At 35.7% G+C, this 22,525-nt stretch overlaps 1 protein-coding gene across 1 annotated transcript in view; it reads left to right on the forward strand.

The window, feature by feature from the left end:
* Window positions 1-2,659: 2,659 nt before the first annotated feature.
* LOC145685312 (mannan endo-1,4-beta-mannosidase-like) overlaps window positions 2,660-22,525 on the forward strand; it is a 150,781-nt gene continuing 130,915 nt past the window's right edge. The window contains exons 1-2 of the mRNA XM_081757684.1: window positions 2,660-2,906; window positions 6,276-6,517. Of these exons, the coding sequence (XP_081613810.1) occupies window positions 2,660-2,906; window positions 6,276-6,517 (489 nt within the window). The remainder of the gene's footprint in view (window positions 2,907-6,275; window positions 6,518-22,525) is intronic.

Below are 22,525 nucleotides of genomic sequence, written 5' to 3' on the forward strand. Positions count from 1 at the left end.
CATTAATTTCTCATCATCGCCGTCTTCTTTAGCCTAGCCGGCACTACCGTGAGACGTAAAACTTAAATATTTCATTTATACTGTCAATGTAAATATTAACAATATTAAACAACACATATCCTTATTATAGCCAATACAATTTAAATAAAGATCTCATCATCTCTGTTCTGAATGTAAACAGTATGCAACCGCATCTATGTAAGCCACCAAGCCTATTACACGTGATTCCAGCCTCCTCCTGAATGATTTGATTATCTGTTCAACCTCCAACATTAACATAGAAACTTCATTTCTGAACGCTGATTTACTACTGGTGAACCCAGTAGGCAATAGTGGTGGGCACAAAAACCGGTTTTTCGGTTTTCGGCTTTTAGAAAAACCGAAACCGGTTCCAGAAAATTTTCAAAAAACCGGTTTTCGGTTTTCGCCGAAACCGGTTTTGGTTTTCTTCAAAACCGGTTCGGTTTTCTTCAAAACCGGTTCGGTTTCTCCGAAACCGGTTATCGGTTTTCTCCAAAACCAGTTCGGTCTTTCACCTGATCCGGTTTCGGTTTTCTTCAAAACCAATTCCGGTTTTTTCAAAATTTGTTCTATTTCTGACCAGAATGGTGTTTCGTTGTTTTCCGGAAACCGAATCCATTTTCACAGAAATAGTCTTATGTGCTTTCGAAAAGTTTTCACCGAAACCAGTTTCGGTGAAAACCGAACCAGTTTTGAAGAAAACCGAAACCGGTTTCGGTGAAAAGCCGAACCGGTTTTGGAGAAAACCGAAATGTCGGTTTTTCGGGTTTCGGTTTTTATAGAAACCGGTTTTCGGTTTTTACAAAAAAACCGGTTTTGCCCATCCCTAGTAGGCAATCACCTCCAAAAGTTGCAAACTGAAACAAAATCTTAGAAACTCCTTTCCCTTCCCGATTATCTGACCTTTTGATTTCATTGAAAGTCTATAAAGACATACAAGTATTTCAATATGTGATATTGATATTTTGTATTGCTGCTATATACAGAGTAAACATCAACTGATAAGGTGATGCCGAAAAAGGAGTTGGATGTAGGGGACTAAGACTTTCTTAAGGGCCGCCTTATGGATCCTCTTACATTGTTTGCTTAAATATGACCAAACATATCTTGAGCATATAAACTGTAGTATATTTTAAATACTGCGAGCCTCAGCATGCTGGAAATAAGTTAGTGGAAATCCGAATAAATTTTTGCTGTGAAATGACTTGATATTAGACCAAGGTAAATTATTGATGTGTTCGTTGCAGTTACAATGTCAAATCGTTTTCTTGCAAAGAGTCAACTTTCCATTTCCTTGCAGGCATTTAAAAAAAATCCCACTCATTTTTTGTAAAGTAGATCCAAATAACACTGCTAATAACAGAACTATATTTTAGTCATTTTTTTCGAGAAGAATAAGTACAGTAATATGTTGAACGTATTTCAAATGTAATATATGTATAATAAATAGAAGTACCTAGAACTTTTCATATGGGTGTCTGTGAAAGTAATTAAAGCAAATCTGCCCTTTTATTATATTGGTTTTATTGGGTTTTCATTATTTTTTTTAAAAAAAAATGTTATTTCAGCAAATTGAATAATTACAGAAAACATTTTAGAATATATGACAGTTGAAAGGAAAAATAATCATACAGGGTGTGCACTGGTACATTTAATATAGGACTCCTATGATTCTGTTCCTTGTATTTTTTCCATCTCGTCAGAATTTTCCTTGGATTTTGACCGTTTGGATTTCGTTTCCGCCTTCATTATTACAGCCATTATATACATGAGTTTCAATCTGCATAAAAAGAGCTAGGAGTCAAGCATTTCGGTGCTGCATTTCCCTAAGAGATCCCTCCCCGCATAAAATTTCCTGTCTCCAAAGATTAGGCAGAACGGGAATTCCCGTTCAGCCTAAAGATATAATCATTCAAAATATTTTCTACAAAGTACTGGAGGGCCTTTAGGCAGAACTGGAATGAATCTTTCAGGAAGTGGTCCAGGGAGAGAATTCCAAACTCAGCTACAAAATTTCCTAGATGCATATCTTTGACCGTGTTAAATGTGGGTTACCATTATTTTTGAGTACTATTTTTGACCCCATTTGTATTAAAAGTATCCACCAGGAAAAATCTGAAATCACCATTGACCAGAAGAGAAATAAAATTCAGGACACCTGTTAACTTTTTATCACTGCCTATCATAGAGAAAATAAACTTTCATTAATTACATGTGCGGAAGATCTTTTTATATTATTGTATTAAAGAAAACTGGAATTACTACTAAGTTCCTGCGTATATTCAAAGCTATAATAATGTCAAATGACTGTTATTAGAATTGGGTCTCACAGTGTGAACTTGAACTGTCAAGCACCAGATGATGAGGCATGTTCTCATCGTATTGATGCTGTCAACTTATTGGGACACCTGTTATCTTCTTGTCCATGGAAAGATAATGGAAAACACCTCTGTTGACAATATTTCAAATATTGATTTAAATTATAACGTTTGGTTGGTATAAATACTTCCTTCAGTGGAACTGTAACAGGAAAAAAACATTATAATTTAACAACAATAATGTTTACGAAAGGAGATGTCTACAGGTGTATAAAAGTTGCATTGTAATACAACCGTTGAAACAGTTAAACTAAAGAACGATGGCATTCATGAGCTATATATTGTGGGTGACAATTGTTTTTGTTTCTTTACTGTTACACTGCAAGGGATATTTAGGAGTAGAAAATGGAGTTCTTACTTATCGTGGACAAAAGGTATTTCTATCTGGAAGCAATATTGCATGGAATTGTTACGGCTGTGATTTTGGGAATGAAGGATATGCAACTCGTGGGCCTCGTCTAGAAGAATGGTTAAAAAGTATTGGAGGTGCTGGTGGAAATTTTATTCGTAAGTTAGTAAGTTCTAGAGGTTGTGGACCAGAATAAAATTGCCAAATTCAATTAAATATAAAAGATATGTTTCGATTATAACTGATCATCTAAATAAATAAATGATCGTCTTTGTTTTAGTCAATTTAACATGGACTTTGTTTAACAATTTAAATGAAATTGTTTTTTGCATTCTCTGAAATAAACCGGAAGTTTATTGGTTTGATTTTTCTGTCCCAATCACATCTATTTTAACTGCATTTTCGAGCAAATTAAATTTATTATGTATAATTTTAATATTTAATACTTAAATTTAACTAAAGTATTATTAAATAATGCAAATTCATTTAGAAAAATCAAGAGGTATTGAAATATATTTGAAGAGGAAATCAGTAAAAATAACATTATTAAAATCTGAGGTAATTTCAAAGAACACAGACATACAATTCCCCACATAAATTAATTTACTAAAACATAATATGACCTAAATACTCAAAATCGTTAAATAAATTGACCTTACATGTGTTACAAAAGCGAAGAAAATTAGAAGAGAGTGCAGTGAATTTTAAGAGTGGACTTTATACGGTTGCAAACAAAATGAAGCGAAGACAATTTTCATGACAGAATTTTTAACGTAATAGAGGTCTTCCAACAGAAGCAAATACATTTTTCGAGCGAGACATCACTTTCATAAAAGATTTTCGAGACCAGGCAGCCTCAACGTTTGTCTCACGCTCATTCCTACAACTTACTGTTTCCTCAATTTTCAGCGCTCCATATGGGCCTAAGTGTATATTTGCTGACTGATGTTTTGGTATTTGTACTAAGAATATCTAACATTAAGACAATGAAATATTATTTATGTTAAATCATTTATAATTCACGACTGATGGAACTACATAGAAAGATTCGATATGGATTTTAAATAAAATTTTGAAATTTATCATATTCCATTCATACTTGACCATCATATTCCGATGAATAGCGTTTAACTATTTAGACAACACATTTCAATGGCTATATGAAACAAGGATCTATAGTTTGTAGTGAGATCCGAACATGACCTTTCGTCTTGAGTCCAAGATGAATCTTCCACTTCCAAAGCGAGAACTATAGTCATTTATTTACGACCGAGGAATATCGACTTCCTGCTAAATGCAGTGGAAACTGCTACGGGTCGATCTTCCCTGTGTGTATGTTTTTCCTGGACATAGTGAAAACGAAACAATATAACTCATTGTTGATTAACTAACGGTCAATAACCTAACTTTGGTTAATATCAATACTCGCCTTATGTGAATCAAGAAGACAGAGAGAAAATTTAGAGGAAAGCTAATCAAAGTTTACAACGGGAATTGCATCCAGAAGTCACGAAAGTCAAAAACATCCACCTCTTCAATTATACAAGAAAACAGCAGTTTTATTACTTCCTATCATTCATTAACTAAATATAGTTTCTCATGTTAACTCTCTATAATCAGTTGAAGAAGCTAGTTCCTTGATATCCAATGTAAAACATGAGGAAAAAATAATATTTTTGCAAACACAGACAGGGGCAGAGAGGAAAGAATACAAAAGCCAAACACAGCTTGTATATAACCTAGCTGGAAGGCAAATACATAAAGTCACAACTAATACTTGACCTATCTTGCAGTACCTTATCTTCTGAAAGTCTTACACTTGGGCGCTTGCAATGTTGCAAAACGTATTTTGAGATGGAAAATATCTATTTCTTCAAATGTACACGTTCGGAAAATATCTATTTCTTTGAGTGTACATATCTCAGTTTAAAAACAAAACGCTTCTCACTATCTGTTATCGTTTTTGCTCTGTATAAATCAATATTGAAACTGGCAGTTATAGTGTATTTCTACCATTTCCGGTTTTAGTAGAGAGTTAAGGGTGGAGATATAATGTATTTGTGGGATGGTTAACCGTTTCGAGAATACTACATCTTTCTATCTGTTTGTTTGTGCTCTATAGCGATCGACGTTAAAACCAGAAATGGTTCATTTCTACCACTTCCGGTTTTAGTAGAGAGTTAAGGATGGAGATGTAGTGTATTTTTGGGCTGGTTAACCGATTCGAGAATACTGCATCTTTCTATCTGTTACTGTCTACACTCTATAGCGATCATCGTTAAAACAAGAAATGGTTAATTTCTACCATTTCTGGTTTGAGTATCGGACCCCAAAATTCGGTTTCTAACTTATGGCCCTCTACATTTCACTAAATTTGGTAGATCAAGTAGTTCTTGAGATTTTCTGTCTCCTGGATGAATAGACGGACAGGATAAATATATAAAGTACAAGGAAGGAACGATATAAAAGGTTAATGAACAAAACAGGTCTTGTCAATAATAGATTTACTGTTCTAACCAGATATGTTAAGGTCAAAGGGAGAACTATAAATTCCAGTGTACACCATGCCGTGATCGAGAGAACATTGTGTCTTTCTGGTTGAGGAGTTTTAAGAAAATGGTGGGTCACTGGGAGCACTTACGGTGCATTTTAGATCAGCTTGGCGCTTTGTATCAATAATTGACGCCACCACTTGAGCTATGTTTTGTTTAAAATACTTTGATTTGAAACGGTATTCTGTGTATTTTCTAGATATATAAACACAATTACCGTATCTTCCTAGGTTTTCAATTTTTTAGCTTCCTAATTAGCTGAAGTCTTTCTTTCTTCTGTATTCCATAGTGTTTTCCTTCTTTTTTCTTTCTTTCTTTCTTTTAATGCACTCCTGTACTTGAAAATCTCAATTAAATGTGAGTGTGTGGAATTTAAGTAAATACGAAATGTTCGAGGATGTTCTTGACATGGTGCAGGAATAACACACGAGCAAACATTTTTGGAATTAAGAATATTTTCGAAACTATGAGGCATACTTGTCTTCGGTTGCACGGTAGCCCCTTCGTGACCAAGCGGTTGCATTCTGTTGGCATGATTCTAGGTTCAATCTCCAGTGGACACTAAGGCTGAATAAAATCCCAGGTAATGGTAAAAGCAGGATCTCATCTTACATAACCGTGATGCTGAAAGTAGGTGTTAACCTCTCTTGAAACAATAAATTAATTAATTCTGCTTGGATTGATTGGAATCAGTAAATTTAATGCTTTATACATGTCAATTCAGAAAACACTATAAAGCATAGCGTATGAATGGAATGTATTCCACCTAGTCTTGATGAGCAATCTAACAGAGAAAAATCATTAATCTAGTTAATAAATAGTGATATTATTTATTTTTGCTTCTGTGTGACACAAAACTTCCCGGGCGTTCTGTGCATAATTTAATTAAGCACTTTTAGAAGTTTGGTTTCATTTGTTTAATAGGATTTCCTGTCTGTTGTACTAATATAAAGAATTCCAACCTATTCCATCCAGGGATCTGGTTGCATATCACAGGACAGTATACTCCAGAATTTGACATTAATGGATACGTGATATCCCCGGATCGTACAGGTTCTATGATAGATGATATGCGTCGATTCTTGGATGTAGCTGCAGAAAATAACATCCTTGTGATGTTTGTTCTGTGGAATGGCGCTGTAGCACCAACAGAATCAGCTATTGGACTTATAATGGACGACAACAAACTTCAGAGTTATATAGACAATGCATTAAAGGTGAGTGCTTAGCCTACGTCATTAGACTTGAGTAGTTATATGACGTAATACTAAACCATGGGTGGAGATTCTAAGAGCATAAGCGGCATAGTAATGTGCATAGTATAGAATCATAAACTGAATTATCTTGTTTCAGATCACTCTTTTCAACTTAGGTAATTTAACTTCATCTATAGATAATATTGTGGCATTCATACAGAAGAAAATACATATATCTTCTGTAAGATATTAACTTACCAAAACATTTAAAGATGTAGTCAAATAATTTATTTAAATATATTCAATCCTTCCAAGAGAATTGAAAAGACAGGATGAAGCCAGTAAAGTAGAAAATTAATAATTTTCAAGATTTTATTTTGTACTTTTATTTAATAAAAAGTTCTGAGTAATTGAAATGAAAATCCCATTTTAGTTTCGCAATTTAGCAGACAATAAGCAGCTAAGATACTTATTGCGTTGATGCGACTGAAAGTTCGTTTTTTAACGTCTGCTGGGTATCGCAACTAATAGACGGACCAAGACGACGCGTGCGGTGTTACAAACCTCCGTACATCTTTAGAAAACAGCTCGAGTCAGAACACAATGTTCTGTTGAACAGGGTTGTGTGAAAGCACACCATTGAGAACACAGAACTGCAAATGATTTTCTCATAAAGAACTCGAACTGGGATATTCTGCATATCTCGTCGTGAAAAATATCAGTGGTGCATTTGAGCGAGAAGGGATGAATGAATTGTCGGTTTGTGAAATTTCGTGATGGTGACACAATATTGAAAACTAGCCCCGCTACTATCGAGTAACAGCATTTTCGGATGAGCTCCTTAGAAATGTAGTAAACGCGGATCCTCGGAAAAATATGGGTGCAACTGTGGACGAGTCAGCAAATACCATACTACTATAATTCGGCTCATTGTAACTGATAAGATGAAAAAAATTGACTCATGATTACCACACGAGTTGACACCATCCCACAAGGTATGCAGTTCTCTGAGTGCACGGAATTACTAGGAGGGTTCTCCATCGGATTACCACTCCTGATGAAAAATGGATATGCAACAACAATAGTAAGCGGTCAGGACAATGGTTGGTTCGTTTTCAATGTCCTGGATGATTTCCAAAATCACCCTTCCATTGCTAAAAAAAAAAAAATAAAATAAAATAAAAATAAAAATAAAAAAAAAAATATTGTTGATACAGTGAAACCTGTCAACTTGGCCACCTCTCTAAGTTGGCCACCTGCTTATCTTGGCCTAGTTCGTCTTGAACCTGCATTTTCCCATAAGACATTCGTTACTTACTACTCTATAAGTTGGCCACCTGTCTATCTTGGAAGTTGGCCACACTGAAGCAATGTTTACCCTATGATGATAATGATAAATTTACCTGCGTATCTTGGCCACGAAAAATACAGTTTTGTCATTTTTCTTAACTCTTTCGAATTCCCATATGAGAGGCAGATGTTCTGTATTTGTGACTGGACATGAAGAAGCATAGATTCGCACGATTTGTTCTTGGGGTCAATGACCAGAACACTACCCTCATAAAAGGGTGGTGAAGGAAGATGTGAATAAGAAAAAGCACGTACAGGAATTCAGGAAATGGTTGTACGTATTTGTTTACCCTGTCTGTTTTGGTAAAACCATTAGCTATATCGGCTCCTTTCATCAGTGGGAAGCTTTAGTAATTCCGGAAAATTCTCAAGGTTAAAGCTCAATTGTCATTTATTGGCACCTGACTGCATGTCAAAAGGTAGCGGTGGTTTTGAGATATGAATTCCCTCAAGATTTTCTCAAAACATCTTTTGCTCCGAAGGAAACATTTCTATGTCATTAACAAGAGGTAGTTAACTACAATATTAGAATGTGCATATCTGCCGAAAAGAATAAACCAAATATGTCTAGAATGAACCACCATTCAGTAACAACTGAAAAGAAGTCATATAAATTGCATATGAATTTCTCAATTTATAACTTAGCTTTTCTTGTTTTCAATCTGAATAACTCAGTGTGCTATAATATCAATTTCAATAAACTGCGTACATACACTTCTATTTCATGTTTTTTTGTGTTATTGTGTTTTCAATCCGAATAATCTAATGTACCAGACTAGTTTTCAGAAAGAGAAAGGTATGCATATATAATAAACATACTATCAAGAGCGCCGATCGTGGAGGGACCGAGGGGGCCCGGGCTTTCAAAGCTCATGTGGCCCCTATTTTATTTATGAGTATACAATATTTGGTATAATTTGAGTGCAATTTGTCTTAAAATCTTCATATACTGCATCTGAATGGGCCCCCCCAAATTTACAGAGAAATCGGCGCTCTTGCATACTATAGTAATATTTTCTAGTACTGTATATTTTTATGATTACTCTATATACATTATTTATAAGTAGCTGTCGTGCCACTGCTTATTAAAATTTTACAATTAAGTAATACTAGAAATCCTATTCTAAAAATACACAAATCACACTTATTTTCTGTAAGTTGGCCACCTGTCTAAGTTGGCCACTTTTCAATGGAACCGATGGTGGCCAACATAGACAGGTTTCACTGTAGTATGGTTGTCTATGTTGGGAGGTGATTTATATTGTCCTGCACTATGGTTTCACTATTTTTGCATGGCCATACATTTAAAAAAAATCAAGGAGGAATATTTAGAAAATAAAATGTTTACAAATAAATAAGCAAACGTTGTTATTATTGTTGGTGTGAAGTTTAATAGAGAGTTCGAAGATCCAGCGCCAACTACATGATACGAGGGGCCTAAACCAGTGGCAAGGAGTGGCATTTTTGTCTTGACGTCGCAAGCTTATTAAATTGAGTCTATCTTTCAACGCGGTCGTAATGTTTGTCCGTGATAAGTGGCGAGGTCATTGCTCTTTTAACTTTAAAAACTGAATGAAATACCATAAAACTTAATACGAAAAGTGTGGGTGTCAGCATCGTGGGTAATGGCTCCAAACTTTGATTGACTGGTGCTCCCTCCTAAATCCGTGCTTCACGTCCCTCTCCTTCCATCTGGTTGTTCATATCTGCTTTTTGTTTTACCCTTCATCGATTTCAGACACAGCATTCCACTAATAATAATAATAATAATAATAATAATAATAATAATAATAATAATAATAATAATAATAATAATAATAATAATAATAATAATAATAATCATCATCATCATCATCATCATCATTACCAATTTACATTTATTTCCAATAAGATCTCAGCATACCATTATAATGTGTTATTTTCGTCCTTCATTCAATTTTTCTAAAATGAATCATATCGTAGGGGTCTACGTCTCATTCGATCTTAACCAAACTTGATATGCTCGTAGACGTTGACAATATTAGCACGCACATGAAACATTAAAATGTGCAAACTTTTGGTTCTCGGTTTATTGAGCAACAAAATTGTGTTTGGACTTGGTAAAAGGATATTCAATATCGCGTCGTTTAGTATCGAAGAATATCATCTGATTTGACCATACTTGATACGGTGGCATATCTCGACAACCACAGTAACAAAATGAAATATTACAATGTGCAGTCCTTTGGTTCTCGAGTTATTGGACATCAAATATGCTTTTGGATTTAACGAAATCTAGAAATCTCACTAAACCGCAATCGATAACAGTTTATCCCATCTTGACCAAACTTGATATGGTCATAAATATTAATAAGAAGTGCATGTATACAAGCTGAACTATCATAAGTTTTCCTTCAAATGTAAGTGAATAAAAATGTTTCTGTTTTAACTGAATTACGAAATCTTGTTCCGACTTCTCCATAGTAACAATATTTATTATAGATATTGATTTTTTAAATATACTTGATGCAACAGAAATAATTATATCACCAAAACTGAACAAGCAGTAACAAAAATAACATTAAAATTTTGGCCAAATACACATGCTATGAATCATAGTACCCGCCGTGGTGTGACTGAGGAGAACAACCGAACACTATCGAACACAGGAAGAGCCACTGTACTCGCTAAATTTGTAGATGATTAGGGCCAGTCAGCAGGAAAGAAGTTAAAGAGTATGTATAGAGTTAGAGCGGTAAATGAAGTAAGGTAGTAGAAACTGTCCTTCTCATTTAGATGAGCTGAATTTAAGCGAGTCTCTTGTATATTTCTAGCTGTTTCCTCTGGTCTCCTGAGTAATGTTGCTAAAAATCTTTAAACTACTTTTGGTATATTTTTATTATCTTGTTTCATCATCGCCATATCTCCCGATGACCAGAGGCCTCGTCAATGACGTACACCATAACGAAGATGCAAAACTCATGAGCTCTCACTAGGGTTTGGACTTGGATCTCCCATATAGTCACCCGAAAGAGCTCTATTTACAAAATGCTGTAACATTCAGAATGATACATGAGTAAGAAATTCTGTCATTCTACAATTGGCCAACACTATTGATCAAATAACTCTGGATTGGCTACTTAGTACTTGTATAGAATTTTAATTACACAATAAGAAAATATTACGTAAAATAAAAGAAAACACGATTTATTGCTCATTTCCTTCCTGAAAAGGCTCTTGACTACACGGACACTGAGATTCGAACAAATGTGTTCATAGCAACAAAGGAAAAATATAATTCTCATTTTATTATAAGACCTTTGTCTTGTGAAGGAGAGAATCATAATTTATCTTGGAATTCACGCTTGCGTCTTTTCGGGAAAATAAAAGCAGAGATGAGCGAGATGTTTAGCTGACATGAGAATTCTTGCAGTGAGTGTTACTTAGGGTTGCCAGATTTGTAAAATCAGAAAAGAGGACACTCTGACTTTAAAAATATCACTAAAAAATTGCTTTTACTGAAACTTAAGTTTGCTTCCAGATTATAGCAAACAGCACATTTTAAAGAAAAAGAAAAACATAATATAGAAATTAATACATTATTAAAGTAAACTAATTTAAAAAGTACAACTACAAAATGATAACTCACTAGCAGGCAGCAATACTAATGATACTTTTGTCCGTTTGAGCTACTTCTATCAATGATTTGTCACTTAAGAACCTATTATACATTGCACCACACAAACATATTTCAGAATCACCATCACTCCTATAATTCAGACTTGAAGTTCAGCCTTCACAATATCAACACTAAGTCTATCTCTAACACCCGTCCAAAGTAATTTCATTCTGGAGATCATTCTTTCACATTCTGCATTACAATTCGATATGAAGAAAATGTAAGATGCTACGACAAACACTCCATAAAAATTCGTGCATACTTTTCTTCATCAGATACAAGTTCCTGAAGATTTCCAAACGAAATTTATTTCTTTCAGTAAACAATATTCATCATAGAATTCATCCCTGTTAAGATTATGAATCTTTAGCTTTCTAACAGCAAACAACAAGGAGTCAAATGAAAGAATTTGGTTCGTTAAGTCGTGTTACTAATAACTTATTTATTCTGTCTTCATTCTGACAATCTTGAAACTTTGTTAACCTGTTCTATTTATTAGTCTCCAAACTCGGAACGGAGTTCAAAGCCGGGCATCAATTTTTGTCCAAAAGCCGGACGGTCCGGCTAAAAGCTGGATGTCTGGCAACCCTTGTGTTACTTGAGATGTTCGTTCATATGAACATTAAAATCACATTTTCTGTCTTAGGTATATATATGCCCTCTTTTATTTTGCTCATCCTTTTGAATTGAACGTCTAACTAAAAAAGATCAGGATACACTGAATAAAATAAATTTTGGTAGTATATTCTTTCCATATATTGTTTTTAGTGAAGAAAAATAATAGATAGTTCTTTCTATTTAGTTTAATTACTCATGTAATAAGATTCGAATTGCGGTGACACTTAGTCCTTTGAACTTTTTTATACTGAAACAGAACACAATGGTTCCTCTGATTCGTGCACTTCTTAATGTTGGCGACGTAATGTGTAGTCAGCAGTATATGTTTTAACTGTATTGTGTTCAAACTATGAAATATCTGATAGTCTTTTTAATGCCCTTTTTCAGCACAGGGGCTATGTGAGATATAAATCTGCAGTTTAACGTAGGATACAAACTCCATGAACTTCACAGAGAATGGAAATATGGTCTGCGAAAAAGAAACTAATTACGTAGCCAGAAAGGAGCTCGGTAGATGCAATTGCTTGTCCTTGGAGGCAATCTTGCGTGAGATGATGACCTCTAGCGTACCATGTCATGTCATGAGATTGATCTCTAATCTGAATTTATACTCGAGATCTATAGCAGTTCTTCCTTTATTAATGTTTCGTTCGTTAAATTTTGGCACGAACACTAGTGTGACAATAATTTCAATAACTAAAAGAGGAAAAAAAAAAGTTGAACTAAAAGCTAATTAATAATATCACAGTAAAACAATACTACAAACTGAAAACGAAACTGTGTCTATTGTGCACTTGAAACGGTGTCGTCCTGTTCTACCTCATGACCTTCCAGCACTTTGTAGCACATTTCGTATTTTATCTTATCTTTAGGTAGCTGCTTCATCTTTTCAAAACGGGATATTTATAAAGGGAACCAAGAAAATTCTGTCTTTTTTTTTTAAATTTTGAGTTTAATTGGAACTCACACCATGAGTTCAATGCGAATGGAGAAAGGCGAAGGTCAGTTGTTGGTGTGGGTATATCCATCATATTACCTGGTTGTGGCAGTTCAGTTGCACTGTGGACTTGCGTAACGACAGATTGAACATGAGACCTCCACAGAGTGTCATAAGGGCGTGTATGCTGTACGAGTTCAAACTGTGGTCAAACGCTGCTACAGCGGGGAGGAAGATATGCCACTCCCTTGGTGACAATGTCGTGAATATGTGGACAATGGATCGGTGGGCTTTTAAGGACGGTGACAAAACACTCGAAGACGCACCACGTGCCGTAAGACAAACAGAATGAAGATCTTGAGGCAGTAATTAGGCGAACAGTAGCCAGACATGTGAGAAACTGGTACTACAATTCAATGTGAGTGGAGAAACCACCCGGCACCACCTCCATCAACTGTGGAAGCACTATAAGTTGAGTCAATGGGTCCCACATGATTTGACTCCGAGCCAGAAGGCAACGCGAGCAGACACCTGTGTTTCTTTGCTGTCTTTCTGAGGACGGAGCCATTTCTGGACAGGATGTTGACATGTGATGAGAAGTGAGAAGCTCCACGGCGCCGTCACAATTGGTTAACCTCCCATGAACCGGTTCCGAAATAGCCTAAACCAGCACTGCACCAGAAGAAGGTTCTCCTTCGTGTTTGGTGGACTGCTCGCGGCATCGTGCATCGGGAACTGCTACCAGCTGGCCAGAGCATCAATGCAACTGGGTACTGTCAGCAGTTGAGCCGTGTTCAAGAAAAGCTCAAAACTCTGAATCGCAAAGAACAACACTAACATAAGACCCACGTGCCTAGAATGACCCGGGACACCATTCAACACGTTAGATGGGAAATCTTGTTGCATTCACCATACTTCCCGGACATTGCACCGTCCGATTATCACCTGTTCTATTCCTTGTACAATCACCTGAGAGGACCAGTTCAAATCCCTAGTAGAGGTGCAAAATGCACTTGATACCTTCTTCGCTTCACGGTCCATTAAGTTTAGGGATGGTACCGAGACCGAGATTAGTCTCGGTATCGTTTCGATCTCGTCTCGATAATTCGAGATGAGACTGAGACCGAGACGGACTTTTATATACCGAGACGAGACCGAGACCGAGACAGACCTGTACAAATCGAGACGAGACCTTGGTCAGTCTCGGAAGTCTCGGTTTCGTCTCGAATATTGACAGCTATTTTACCTTTACTCAAAATTTGTTTCGTTGCTGTGTGAGATAATATGGGAACGGTTGACTGATGTACAGTGGAGTATTTAGGGGGTAGGTGTCGGGCTCAAGTCCCTCCCGAATTAAATTTGTTATCATTTTTTAGTATTGTACGTACTACACAAATGTTTCTTGCCCGTTCCTCAAGCCTTTCCCGAAACAAAATCCACTGCTGTTGTATATAATCTTCTCTCTCTCTCTCTCTCTCTCTCTCTCTCTCTCTCTCTCTCTCTCTATATATATATATATATATATATATATATATATATATATATATATATATATATATATATATATATATATATATCCCTTCCCTTGGATTCGCGCCTATATTAAAAATTCTGAAAATATGTACCATGTTGTGTGAAATATTAAAGGGAAAATTCTTCTAGATACTCTGCAATACCACTAGATAAACAAGCAGTGTTGCCAATGCAAAATGAAGTTGTATTTTCTCAAATTGCACTATGTAAGATATTCCCTATTTCTAATTTAGGTATTAAAAATAAAACCACAATACCACATACATTATTCAGTGTAACAAAGGACAATACAGTATCACCAACATCAACATTTTGGAGATCTCTAATAACTCAAATGGTATAGACCAGCGTTTCCCAACCTTTTTCAGCTTGCGGCACACTACAGGTGTAACTCGGATTCACGCGGCACACTTATAGATATTATTATTTCTAAATATAAACTACCAGGGCCGCCCACAGGGGGATGTATGGCGCAAGCTGCGCCATTGAGAAAAATTTTGGGGGGATTTTACTCTACCTTCGAACTTGCAATTTTACTGTCGGAATAGCACTGAAACACGATTTTGAGAAGCTAATTTTCAAAAATTTTCCGGGGTGAACCCCCGTACCCCCTGCTTCGATACTCGATGAATGAAGTACCGCGCAAGTAGCCGTATAAAAGGAAAGGTTGGTTCGTTTTAAGAGAGAAGGGCCACCCACAGGAGGGATGAATGGCGCAAGTTGTGCCATCGAGAAAAAAAAAATTGGGGGGAATAAAAAAATTGGGGAAGAATTTTACTCTAATGTCGAAAAAGTAATTTTGCTGTCGTCAGAATAACATTGGAACACGATGTGATTTTTTTTTTTTTTTTTAATCTCGAGAATGAATCCCCCTACTCCTTGCTTAGAAACTCTATGAATGAAGTACCGCGCAAGTTGCTATATGAAAGGATGGCGCCAAGTTCTGGTGAACAACAGTTACAAACACTCAAGGAATAACTTTCAAATTTAGATTTAAAACTTGCCTATGTTGTCTGTTGAAAATTATAAAGTAGTTTGACATAATTATGAGCTATTGGTAACCATACAGACAACAGCCAAGTTTCAAATCTAAATTTGAAGTGAGCCAGTGAGTGTTTGTAACTACCGGTATTGTCCACCAGAACTTGGCGCCTATTTTTGTGATTTCAATTCTTTTTAAGGCCACTCGTACTTGGCTCTTTTACAGGAATGTTTTTTATTGGATATCACTTCTTTTTGTAGGCTAATTTCGAGGATAACATTTTCTTTTGGTATCAAACTCAATAACTTGTAACTTGCGTCTTACTTTTCATGTACAAGGGAATTATATCAATATTTTGTAAAGAAAAAATAATACTACTAATTGTAAAAAAAGAATACCTGTGCCATACACAGTGTGTAGAAGTTTTTATACCCTTCAATATCCTTATAGAACATATTTAGTATTGTACACTACCAAGACTACTAATAAAAGTAATGGCATTTTTATAATTGCTACTGCCCCTACTACTACTACAAGCATTCTATAATACTACTACAGGAAATAAAAAAAAAACAAAAATAACAATTACTAGTACTATAAAAACTACTGCTACACTGGGCAATTGTTTTTAGAGGACTTGAGTTTTGAGGAGGGAAGAGATTATTAGTTTTGGGGGGAATGCGCCATCAGCTTTGGGGGGGATGGGCACCCCTGTAAACTACCGTGGTTTTTCTGTGATTACTGATCTTCGTACAGAGAGGAAAGCTCGATCAATGGTTTTTACTCGTGGTAAATCATTATGCTTATATTTCATTCTAATTTAAAAATAGAAAACAATTGCAATAAAATATTGGCCCCGATTTTTTAAAAATAAGCTTTCTTTTTCAAAAACTGTATCTAACTTTTACTAAGAAGGAAGATCACTAAATAACGAACGAACAAACAAATCTCTTGTACTTTTAAAACACAAATGTTGGTAATTTGTCGAAGGAATTGAATGACATTTTAAATTTTCAAGTTACGAAATAGTCTGCAACAATAAAGAAGCAATAATGGCCATAACAATGATCTATACTTTTTTCAACATTAGAAATGTACAGAAAAGTAACATGATATGAAACTTAAAATTATAGACTCATAGTAGAGGTTCATAGTAATGTGAAATACAAATATACATTCTTCCCTACGTTTTGCAATTTGATTGCTATAGAATTAATAATTTTGTTAAGATTTCCTCGCGGCACACCAGCGGCCCATTCACGGCACACCAGTGTGCCGCGGCACACCGGTTGGGAAACGCTGGTATAGACGGTGCAATGCGTATCATTTGTATGTTAGCGTCAAATACTATGATCATAGTATAATGTATTTCGAATGAATGCAGGATCAAAGTTACAAGAAATGAAAAATTCAACTTTTTCTAAAGACTTTAGAACGTGCTGACATATCACGTCTCATCATGTAGATGCTACCAAAAGACTTAAGTGATCATGTCATTTTCAACAATTGTTATTTCAAACCGCTTCAGAGATAGCAAACACATGGATAGTGATTGTTATACTGCTTAAAATAGCGTATTTGTGTTAAATTTTTATAATGATTGTTGCTTTAGTTTGCTTCTATAACATTACTACAATAGTTTTTGATGGTTTTAATTACAAGTCGCAGTTCCATTATTTTAAGTAGTGTTGCCAACTTAAATAAATTGCTAAATATTATTCTAAATATTGTGCAAATAACGTAGCTAAACTGCAAAATATTTTTAAATTACTCGTAATTTGTTTTATGGTGCAAGAATCTTTTCAAACGACGATGTTTTTCGTAGTCTTTATAATGTTAATGTTAATGTCAAAGTTTTGGTTCCAGCAATACATGTAAATGCATATTGAAACTGAAATTAAACTGATAACTTTTCAGTAACCCTAGTTGTTCCCCTAGGCCTTAATCCTAATGTACACAAAACCATGGTTAATTAAAAGTTCTAATTACACCCTAGTTACATTTCACTTGTTTTTAGTTTGACCACCAACCATCTCAAACTCGATCCATACTATATAGCTATATGCAATTATTCAAGGACTTACAGTTAGGAATAAACATTATGTTGATTTTTGGTTTGTTTTGTTTTAGTTTAACGTCCAACGTTTATGCTAGGGTGTCTAAAGAAGACGTGGAGCTAACGATTATAATGGAATCCGAACACTTCGGTCGTTCAACTGTACCCTCACCGGAAATCGAATTCGGGACCACGCGAACCAAAGTCAAGCCTGCTAGCCACTAGACCAAATGAAGGTCCTCACATTGTGTTGATTTAAATCATTGAGTCAGTTTGTCAGATTCAAAGATCAAAAACTAGCGTGTTTGTACTCCAAAAGTAACGGATTTGAACTATTTGTAGGCCAAATATATACAGTAGAAATGAATTATTTGGCAACTAATGACTGGTACTATGAAATAATTTTTAACATGGACTGGAAAATGTGCTGGACATATTGCTAAAAATTATGATCGATGAACAAAAACAATTCTAGACAGGATACCACGATATAAAAACAGCCTAGGAAACGTCCTTGTACAAGAAGGTTTGACGAAATCAAGAACAACTGGGGAGTATGATTATGGTTATAATTCTATTATATCTGGACCTCAGAGATAATCAAAACCAAGTCATAATTTCGTAATTTTACAGGAGAAGCGAAAAACCGGTTCCTTAAGTAAGACCAATAGTACTGTCTTTCAAACTATACTAAGTAGTTACAAAGTAATAGGATGATTTTAGATTTACATTATTACACCACTAGAAAGAACATAGTCTATTATAAAAGTATTGTTAACTCAATTTCGACCAAAATGTGATATATATATATATATATATATATATATATATATATATATATATATATATATATATATATATATATATATGTGTGTGTGTGTGTGTGTGTGTGTGTGTGTGTGTAACCTTTACTAGGTAAGGTAGGGTAAAAACGGATCTAAAATTTAGCGAAATCCATACAGCAAAAAAAAAAAAAAAAAATCTTCGTATTGCAGCAAAACTACGAAAATTAATAGAAAAGAAAACTAGAAAGTTAAGAATCACTTGTTTTGCCGGGACAGAAAAAATAGATACATATAGCTCGAATTACTTATCTACTTATACAATACACTATGTGATCAAAAGTATCCGGACACCTGGCTGAAAATGACTTACAAGTGCGTGGCGACCTCCATCGGTACTGCTGGAATTTAATATGGTGTTGACCACCCCTTAGCCTTGATGATAGCTTCCACTTTCGCAGGCATACTTTCAATCAGGTGCTGGAAGGTTTCTTGGGGAATGGCAGCCCATTCTTCACAGAGTGCTGAACTGAGGAGAGGTATCGATGTAGGTCGGTGAGGCCTGGCATGAATTTGGCGTTTCAAAACACCCAAAAGGTGTTCTATAGGATGCAAGTCAGGACTCTGTGCAGGCCAGTCCATTACAGGGGTGTTATGGTCGTGTAACTACTCCGCCACAGACCGTGCAGTATGAACAGGTGCTCGATTGTGCTGAAAGATGCAATCGACATCCCCGAATTGCTCTTCAACAGTGGGAAGCAAGGTGCTTAAAACATCAATGTAGGTATGCGCTGTGAGAGTGCCACGAAAAACAACAAGGGGTGTAAGCCTCCTCTAAGAAAAACATGACCACACCATAACACCACAACCTCCGAATTTTACTTTTGGCACTATACATGCTGACAGATGACGTTCACCGGACATTCGCCATACCCACACCCTGCCGTCGAATTGCCACATTGTGTACCGTGATTCGTCACTCCACACAACGTTTTTCCACTGTTCAATCGTCCAATGGTTACGCTCCTTACACCAAGCGAGGCGTCGTGTGGCATTTACCTGCGATATGTGGCTTATGAGCAGCCGCTCGACCATGGAATCCAAGTTTTCTCACCTCACCCCTAACTGTCACAGTACTTGGAGAGGATCCTGATGCAGTTTGATATTCCTGTGTGAGGGTCTGGAAATATGTCTGTCTATTACACTTTACGATCCTCTTCAACTGTCGGCGGTCCCTGTCAGTCAACAGAAGAGGTTGGCATATACGCTTTTGTGCTGTACGTGTCCCTTCACGTTTTCACTTCACTATTACATCAAACGCAGTGGACTTAGGGATGTTTAGGTAGGAGTGTGGAAATCTCGCGTACAGACTTCTGTCACAAGTGACACCCAAACACCTGACCTCGTTCGAAGTCCGTGAGTTCCGCGGAACGCCCCATTCTGCTTTCTCACGATGTCTAATGACTACTGAGGTCGCTGATAATGAATACTTGGCAATAGGTGGCAGCACAATGCACCTAATATGTTTTGCAAGTAATTTTCAATCAATATAAAATTTCAACATAATGAACGCACGATTAGTTTTCTCGAATAAAGATCACATGCACCGCTGAGAGCTCAGGAATAAGGTTAATCTATGTTACGGCACTGGATATATGATTATGTAATACATTACGACCTTATGAACTGGTATAAGAAAGAGAATGTACTTAAAGTGAGACGCGAACTATACGAAATAGCGGACTTTGAATCTAATTTGTTTGGTGATTCAACCCGAGACCATAGATAGCAAAGATAAGTGCCGTAGCTCCCACCACAAGATTAAGGAAGTTCTTGTTTTAAATTGTCAATTAAACATTGAGATGTGAAACGGTAATAAAGCAATGATCAATTTGAAACAACATATATTGTAGTAATAATTTACTCTATTTGTTAAGATAATGAACATTATATTCTGTTTTTAAAATGACAGTCAAAGCAGAATGTATTGGATAATAACTGAGAAATTGTAAAATTTCAATTTCGGTACGATTAAATACATTCGTGCTGCTATGTGTTGCGTTATCCGTTAGGAGGTACTGAACAATTCTGATTCAAAGGAAGGAAATAAACTACTGTATAGTACTGGAGTTAATTTAATAGAGTTAAATTGTATAGGCAGTACTGAAGCTATTTGAGACAAAGTCTTTTGCCGAAAGTGAAATATGGGTTACTAGTAGGATTTTACCCCAGGTATGTTATATCCACTGATGATTGAACGTGGAACACACACATGGAAAGCATTAGCGCTAGCAAATTAGCAACGAAGAGGTACATCATACCATAATTCTAAGTCAAGAATGAAGGCAAAAAATAAGAAGCGGAAACGACATACTGTACGATAATAATACTTTCACAATTTTAATTTCACACTATTTATTTTGAGACTTTCGAGACGAGACTCGAGACGACACCGAGACTTGGCCTTCGAGACCGAGACCGAGATCGAGACAAGCATCTGTTGACCGAGACGAGACCGAGACCGAGATTGAAATTTTTGACTTGAGACGAGATCGAGACCACTACTTATCAACCGAGACGAGACCGAGACTGTATAAAGTCTCGTCTCGTCTCGTCTCGATACCATCCCTAATTAAGTTGTACCGCGATGGAATCCATGGCCTTTCAGAACTTTGGCAGAAGTTCGTCGATGCTGATAGGGACTATATTTGATCTTCCAGGTACGTCTTAGATAAAATATCGATGTTCGAAGGTGGTGGATGAAAAAGCGACATCACTTTCTTGGTTACCTTTATAGGTTTCAGGGAAATTAAGAGTAATTATTTTCTCCTTTCGGGGCCCTGATTTTCGTATGTCATTTCAGCGTCCCTAAAATTAAATTAGCTATCATGGACCACCACCAATTTACTACAAGTACATATTTAATCAATGCTTACTAGTTTTCTACAACAGTACAGATATTTGTTCGATGTTTAAAAAGCTTCAATGTTCGCCTGTGCTTAATTGTATCGTTCTCTATGAGATAATAAGTCTAATAGATCTACGAGAAGAGATTCTAAATCTAAGTAAGGAGATGTATATGAAAAAATAAAGCATTGGGTATAACAGTACAGTTTGGTTACTGTATTTCTGTTTTTAAAATTTTTAAAACACCTTATACTACCTGTAATGTTTCCTAATGGGAAATATTTTTATCTACCGACAGTATTATTTACATTTACTTCTAATATTAGTTAGAAACGTGAAGCCATAAGTGGTAGATCACTTAAGCACACGCAAATTACAAAAACTTTTAATAGTTAATAAGAAAATACATAATGTATTAACGTAATCAAAATAATGCAAACTTTTGATGATAGTGTTAACCGTGCTACAATGAAGCATTAAATTATATTCTGTTTTATCCGATTCGTAGGTAGTACACGGTGTTCATAGTAGTTCTACCTAGAAATACAGTATATACCAGTTGTATTGTATATTTCCAATAAAATTGACTCTATATTTTATTAACTGATTTGGAAGATATTTCATTTGGTTTTCCTAATATACTGAATGAATCTTCCCAAGACATTATGCAATCAAATGATATCGAAAGAAATGAAATTTTTAGTTTAAGGCCTCTCGGTTAGGTACGAGGTATCGAATCCGGGACTACCTGCACCATAGGTGCACGTTCTAGCCACTACACCAAGGATGGTTGACACTATGTATTGAAGACAGATAACGGATTTCTGGTTTCCCGTGATAGTATAATATAAACTGGATATGATTTTCGATCTTTTCTTTTCAACAACTAACCCGTATCATGTATACTAAGCATAATATATTTTCATAAATTCTCTCCTGTCAACTCTAAATAGGAACCATTATTTTTAACAAAATACAATAATTTGCAATATTAATGCGCATAGGATTTCAAGTTCGAAAATTTTTGGAGAGGACCCTTCTAGTTGCTAGTTGCATGCGAGCAACTTCAACTAACTAGTAACATACACTATGTGATCAAAAGTATCCAGACAGCTCCCAAAACATACGTTTTTCATATTAGGTGCATTGTGCTGCCACGTACTGCCAGATACTAATTATCAGCGACCTCAGTAGTCATTAGACATC

This window comes from Thermobia domestica, chromosome 5, assembly GCF_964235325.1.
Source record: "Thermobia domestica chromosome 5, izTheDome1.hap1.1, whole genome shotgun sequence".
In the NCBI taxonomy this organism is placed as follows: domain Eukaryota; kingdom Metazoa; phylum Arthropoda; class Insecta; order Zygentoma; family Lepismatidae; genus Thermobia; species Thermobia domestica.